This window comes from Fukomys damarensis, unplaced genomic scaffold (assembly GCF_012274545.1).
Source record: "Fukomys damarensis isolate Sample0158 unplaced genomic scaffold, DMR_v1.0_HiC HiC_scaffold_19, whole genome shotgun sequence".
NCBI lineage: Eukaryota > Metazoa > Chordata > Mammalia > Rodentia > Bathyergidae > Fukomys > Fukomys damarensis.
The window spans coordinates 56,880,709-56,887,646 of record NW_022900931.1 but is presented as its reverse complement, the minus strand read 5'-3'; the positions used below and the strand labels follow the sequence as shown (position 1 = coordinate 56,887,646).

General features: G+C 53.7%; 1 protein-coding gene across 1 annotated transcript in view; it reads right to left on the bottom strand.

Annotated features, from left to right (window-relative positions):
* Window positions 1-6,932, bottom strand: part of Lrfn3 (leucine rich repeat and fibronectin type III domain containing 3) — a 10,272-nt gene extending 3,340 nt beyond the window's left edge. The window contains 4 exon segments of the mRNA XM_033765747.1: window positions 2-308; window positions 2,967-4,280; window positions 4,282-4,359; window positions 6,017-6,932. Coding sequence (XP_033621638.1) covers window positions 2-308; window positions 2,967-4,280; window positions 4,282-4,343 — 1,683 coding nt within the window. The 5' untranslated portion in view covers window positions 4,344-4,359; window positions 6,017-6,932.
* Between the last annotated feature and the right edge of the window lie 6 nt (window positions 6,933-6,938).

Here is a 6,938-nt window from a genome sequence, read left to right as displayed (position 1 = left end):
CCTTGGCCTTGCCGGGGGGCTGCCCGCCGTGCACCTTGTAGCGCATGAGCAGCACGAAAATGAAGACCAGCACCGAAGCCACGATGACGCCGCCTAGCGCGATGATCATCGTGCCGCCCAGGAAGGGTGCGTGCGGGGCGCCGCACGGCCTCAGCGCAGGCTCAGTGGAGAAGCGGGTGCAGCCTACGGGCCGAGTGGCTGTGAGCCCCGTGGCGCCATCCTCATACACAGCGAGCACGCACAGATCGTAGGTTCGGCCCGACGCCAGGTCGGTCAGCAGGAAGGAGCGGCTGTCCGCTGGGATCATCCTGGAGGGCAAGGCAGGCGGGGTCAGGGCTAGATTCCCTCCAGTCCACTGTCTCATTTCTAGCCCACCGAGTTCCTTCTAACCGGCACCCCAGTTTCCTTTGGTCTGACACCCCTTCATCCACCCTCTGCTTGCTATCCCTCTACCGTTAGCCAGTTTCACTCTAGGCCCCTCTTCTCCCATCCAAATTCTGTTCTGGGCGCGATGCCCAATTCCTCCGCAGCCCACCACCGAGGTGTTGTTCCCATTTCACGCATTTATAACCAAGAGCCTAATTCCTTTCTTGCACCACCACCCAAGTTCCCTCCGGCCTTGCTGTTAGACATCTCTCCATTCACTGCCCAGTTTTGCTCTAACCCTACTAGTTTCCATCTCACCTAACCTCCTCTTCTTTTAGCTTGCTGGACAGTTTCCTCCTGATCTCCCTCCAGACCCTCACCCAATTTTCCTCTGGTTCTCATCTGACTTCTCTCTTGCCTCTGATTTCCTTTTTCCAGCTACCTGATTTTCCCTTCGTGTACAGCCAGAATTTTCTTTAATCTTTTAATCTAACTACCTGATTCCCCTGTACCCCTGCTGCCTGATTTCCTTCTAACATGACAATAAATTTCCCACTAGCCCCATTGCCTTTTTATTATTATTATCATATACAGTGTGTTTTTCCAGGGAGTCCTGTCATCTGAATCACCACTGATTTCTTTTTCTCCCTGTTGCCTTATTTCTCTCCAGCTCTGTCACTTAATTCCCCTTTATCTCTGTTGCCTAGTTTCTATTTATTCTTACCTTTCCCATTTCTTTTATCCTTACCAGTCAGTTCTACTATATTTTCTTTTGTCACAGGTACCCTGTTGGAGGTTTAACTTCTTTTATAATCTGTTTTATTCCTAAAGTGCTTTAATGAGAGTGGTACAGGGAACTCCAGTATTGCTTGCAGTAGGGTGACCATCTAAAAGAGCATTTGTTCCTGTCTTCCACCAGGGTGATTGGGACTTGTGTGATTTTCAGGGCTGACACGGAATCTACTAAGTAATGTTGTCGGAGAAAAGCAGCAGAAAAGCAGGACTGAAAAGAAAATCAAACGACAACATCTAGAAGTGTGGCCCCAGGAGAGGGAAGGGTGCCTAGGTGCCAGTTTTCAAGCTATGACCCCAGCCCCTTTGAGGCCCAGTCCTTGCAGTCAAGCCTCAGGGCCTGCACCATTGGCTCAGCCTGGCAGCAAGGACAGGAAGACACCTACAGCTGCCCACGCAAGGCTGAACTCTGGAGAGAGAAGTCAGCGGCCACCACTTCTGACCATATGTGCTCACAGCGGATCTGTCAAGTGCTCTCTGGCTTGGGGACAGAAGTGATACTGACCCACCCCGTGGAGTGTGTGAACTCTAGACTTCATGTTTGCAACCATGAAAATGAGAAGGGAGCCCCAAAGACTCGCAAACTGGATTGATTTTGTTTTGTTTTGTTTTTGAGAGAGTCTTGCCACGTAGTTCAGGTTGGCCTTGAACTCACTACATAGCCCACACTGGCCTCAAACTTCTGGCAATCCTGCTCCCTCAGCCTCTCAAGTATGGGGATTCAGGTGTGTGCTACCACACCTGGCTAAACTAGATAATTCTATTCACGCAAGTAGAGCTTGCACTTGGTTTTTGTTTTATTTTGAGACAGGGTGTTGCTAAGTTGCCCAGGCTGTCCTCAAACTTGAAATCGCCTTCCTCAGCCTCCTCAGTAGCAGGGACTGCAGGTACATATCACAATACTGAGCCCATTTGATTTGATTTAGCAAATAAAAAATTTATGTCACCATATTAGAACTCCAAACATGTAGGGCTCACACTACATGAATACGAAGCCTAGTCTCTATTTAACCTCCTTTCCTTTGTAATAGGTCTATTTCATTTCATTTTTCCTGACATGCCTGTACCTTCCTGCTTGATCTCTTTTTCCTCTTGCAGCCTGGCTTGTGTCAAACCATCATGTGGAAAACCAGGCTCCTCTCTCTGCACCATCTTCCCCCCTCCCTACTGGAGATTGAATGCAGGATTGTTGTACTGTGCTAAGTCCCCAGCCCCTTTTTTAGTTTTTATTTTCAGATAGGGTCTTGCCATATCACTAAATTGCCCAGGTTGGGCTAGAACCCTCCTGCCTCAGCCTCCCAGAGTGCTAGCATTATAGGCATACGCCACCATGCCTTCCTTCTCTCTTTACCTTTACTACTAAAATTTGTTTTTATTCCTGTGCCCCCATTAACGTTTTACTCTTTTGTCTTGATTACTTTTTACTCCAGCTAATTAATTTCCTTTTCATTTGCTACCATTTACTCCTGCTGCCTTATTTCTTTCTACTTCTGCAACCTGATTTTTTTTTATCGTTATTGCTCGATATTGTTTAGCCCTGTATCCTGGTTTAACATTTGTTGACTAGTTTATTTTATCCTGTCTGCTTTCTTTTTACCATGGCTGCCAGATTTCTTTTACCTTTTCTGCCTGATTCTGGTTATCCTTGCTGCCTAATTTCTTTTACCTTTGTGGTTTGATTTCCTTTGCAACCTCGCAGCAGCGTTTCTCAGCTGTGCTTTCACATGGGGAATCTGTGGCTATACCCTCTGCTCTCCAGGACCTCACCCCCACCCCCTGCAAGCTGCCCCACTGCCTGGCCCCTGCACCTGTAGACGAGGATGTCATCGGCTGAGCTGTTGTACTGGATCTGGTACATGCGGATGCCTAGGAGAGCCCGCTGATCTGGCCACTGGACGAGAGCAGCTGTAGCCCCATGCTCAGTCACTTGGACGCCACGGTCGGTAGGGGGCACAGTGTCAGCCACCTTGGCAGAGGCAGAGGCAGCGGAGGGCGGGGTGAGGGCATCAGGATCCCCGTCCCGCGGGGGGTCACAGCTGGTGCTATTGGCTAGCTGAGGAGGTGGCGGGGGACCCACAGTCAGCTCAACAGCCGCTGTGGCCTCGCCAGCTGCATTGGCTGCTATGCAAGTAAAGATGCCGCCGTCACCTGGTTCAGTGGCCAGCAGTTCCAGAGTCCCATTCGGGAAGGCACGGGCGCGGCTTGAGTTGCCCAACAGCCGGCCCTGCGGTGACACCCAGCGCACACGGGGTTCTGGGTCGCCTACTGCGCGGCAGCGCAAGGCAGCTGGCCGACCTGCAGGTACCGCCAGGGGTGGCGATCGGTGGGTCACCACAGGGGGCTCACACACAAACTCCTCCTCGCCCACAGCCCAGAAGTAGCGGCCCCCCAGGGCAGGTGGCGAGGCACAGGCCTCGAGGTCGTCCTCCCTGGCCAGGCGCCGCAGCCACACCAGCTCACAGTTACAGTGCAGAGGGTTCCCGCCGAATGCCAGCACCAGGGCAGAGGCAGGGGAGCCACGGGGCCGGGCGAGCAGCGGCAGGCGGGAAAAGAGTGGGTCAGGTGGGATGGTGGTCAGGCGGTTGGAGGTCATGTCGAGCCGCGCCAGCTTGTGCAGGCGGGAAAAGGCGCCAGCAGGCACAGAAGCCAGCAAGTTATGGTCAAGGCCCAGTGTATTGACGTTGCCCAGGCGGCCCAGGGCCTCCCAGGGCAACTGCTCGAGGTTGTTGTAGGAGAGATCGAGGTCTTCAAGCGTCTCGGCGCAGTCGTCCAGGGCACCAGCTGCCAGGGCTGCCAGCTGGTTGTTGCTCAGGATGAGGTGGCGCAAGTTGACCAGGCCACGCAGCTGACCCTCACCCAGCGAGGTCAGCCGGTTGCCATCCAGGTGCAGGGCGCGCAGGGCTCGTAGGTCAGCGAAGGCTCCAGCTGCCACATGGCGGATGGTGTTCCGAGACAGGCTCAGGTGCAGCAGGCCCGTCATGTTGGCCAGGTCGCGGCGGCGCACAGCCGCAATGAAGTTGTCTGCCAGGCGCAGCTCGGCCGCACGGCGATCCAGCGAGGGTGGCACAAACAGGAGGCCTGCCCCTGGACACAGCACACTCAGGGGCAGCGACTGGGTCTGGCTGGGGTGGAGACGAGGCAGGGGCCAGTGGTAACAGGCAAAGGAGCAACGGGAAGACGGCCATTGCGGGCAGGAGCGGCCTGCAGGGAAAGGGGAGGCATCAGGGCTGACAAGGCCAGAGAGGAGCCCTGTAGGGGGTTGGGTGGTCTGAGATGAGGAGAGAAGGTCACAGTGAACTGAGGGCTGCAGAGCTGGTCGGAGATGGTCAGAGAGAGGCTCAAAGCCAGAGGAGATAGTCAAAGACTCACATACAGAGGGAGCAAAAATGAACAAGATGGTCAGAAGGAAGGGAGGTGGCTGGAGATGGGCAGAAAGTAGGAGAGCTGGTAAGGATGAGTAGAAGGAAAGCTAGAGGGCTCCAGACATGGTCGGACACATGGTCTAAGATGGCTGAAGAGGGACAAAGTGATCAGGTGGGAGGGATGGCGAGAAGGGGTCAGATACAACCCAAGAGGGGAGTGGTCAGAGATGGTCAAGAAGATGGGCAAAGAGAGAGGAAGTGATCGGAGTGGCCAAGAAGATGAGAGGTGGTGGGCAGACAGGAGAGGTAGTCAGAGGTGGTCCATCCAGCAGAGCTGATCAATAATGGGCAGAGAGAGAAGTGGTCAGGCATGGTCAAAAGGCAGAGAGGTGATCAAAGAGAAAGGAGAAAGGACAGATATGTCAGAGTGAGCTGAAGACCAGGACAGATGGCCAGGATGAGGACTATGGGAAGAGGTCATCAGTGAGAGGAAAGACAGCTGAAGATGGGAGACATGATCAGAAAAATCAATGAACAAGAGAGATAGAGCTGGGTGTGGTGATGCATGCCTATAACCCCAGCTACTTGGGAGGTAGAGGCAGCAGGATCACAAGTTTGAGGCCAGCCTGCTGGGCAGTTTAGTGAGACCCTGGGTCAAAATTTAAAAGATAAAAAGGGCTGGGAATGTAACTCAGTGGTAGAGTACTTGCCCAGCATAGGTGAGGCTCTGGGTTCAATTCTCAATGCAGGAGGGGGAGGTGAGAGAGAGAGAGAGTAGAGAGAGAGAGAGAGAGAGAGAGAGAGTCAGAGAGAGGGAGAGAGAGAGAGAGTCAGAGAGAGGGAGAGAGATGGTCAGAGAGAGGGAAGGTAAAAGAAGCCAGAGAGTAGAAATGGACAGGGCAGCTGGGGAGAAAAGTGGAGGAAAGAGATGTCAAACATGGTTGGAGATAGTTGCAGACTTGGCGGAGGGGTTAGAGGTGCGGACAGAGGGCAAGAGAGCCCATAGGAGATGATGAGAGAGTGCCATGGACAGAGGTGGCCAAGCTGGTCACTGAGAGAAGCAATAGGCAGAAGCAGCTGGAGAGAAGAACTGTGGACAGTGGTGTCAAAGATGATCAGGGAGTGGAAAGTTGAATAGAAATAGGCACTGAGAAGACAGACGGAGAAAGGGGACCAGGAAGAGCAGCAGTGGACAAGACGCACCTGGAGATGGTCAGACAGGACAGACGGTGAGAAGTGGTGAGGGCAGTGGCATCAGAGGCCTGGAGATACCATCAGCTAGGGATGAGGTGATCAGAGGGGAAGAGCTGGCCAAGGGTCCAGAGAATGCTGCAGACAGAGTAGGAGCTGGAGGCAGACTCCTGGAAGAATGTTTTTCTAGGGAAAAACCCAAGTGGCAAAGGGGACCCGGCCCTCACCTACTTCACCTCCACCTGCAGCCACAGAAGCCCCTTTCCAGGCCCCTCCCCACAGTGGAGGTCTCTCAGTGGTCTTACCTGAGCTGGAAGCCACCCCAGGGAGCAGAGTCTTCAGGCTCCAAGGGGGTCAGAGGTCAGGGCTCTCCAGGGGGTGCCTGCTCATGCCATCTCTGTCCCAAGGCTTCTGTGAAGAGAATGCTGTCTCAGCTCACATCTGTGGCCACGAAGTCTCCAGATCTCAACTCTCAGGTCCCAAACCTTGAAATACTGGGCCTTATGGGTCCAGTTTCAGAGATCCAGACCCAATTTTTGTCTGTCCAGGGTCAGGGTCTCCCAGCTCCAGTCTTGGGATGCCAAACAGCCAAATGGGAAGTTTAGGGTCTGAGTCCTAAGTCCTGTCCTGGAATCCAGTACTGGGGTTCTGTGTTCAGATACTAGGATGCTGAGTCAAGAGTTGGAGGTCTTACCTCAGATTTCAGCATTCAGGTCTGCAGCAAGGACTTCTGGCCCCAAATCAGGTTCAGGCCCCTCGTAGTCCCCAGGTTAGATCTTGGAATTAGAGGCTTAAATTCCAAGTCCAGTTCCCAAATGGTAAGTTCCTGGTAGACATTTGGGAATCCAGTTTAAAATTTCCAGGATCCAGGCACAGAATTCTGACTTCAGCTCCACATTTGAGGATTTAGATTCCAAATCCTGGGGTTCTGGCTCCAAATCTTGGGGTCCGCGCTTCAAATCATGGGATTCAGTTTCCAAATCTCGGGGTCCCAGGGATCGATGCTGAGATTCCAGCCCAGGATATAGGGTTTCAGGGTCCAGATCTCGGGGTTCCAAGGCCGATCTCCGGCTGTTGACCCGAGATCAGGTTCCCAGGCTCGGGTTTCTGGATTTCCCAATCCAATCTCGGGGAGCAAGCCCCCGATGTCAGGTGCGGGCGGCCGGGGTCTGGGGCGACAGCATCTCGGCTGGCCTCCTAGCCTGCGGCGGGGGTTGGCCCAGAGGG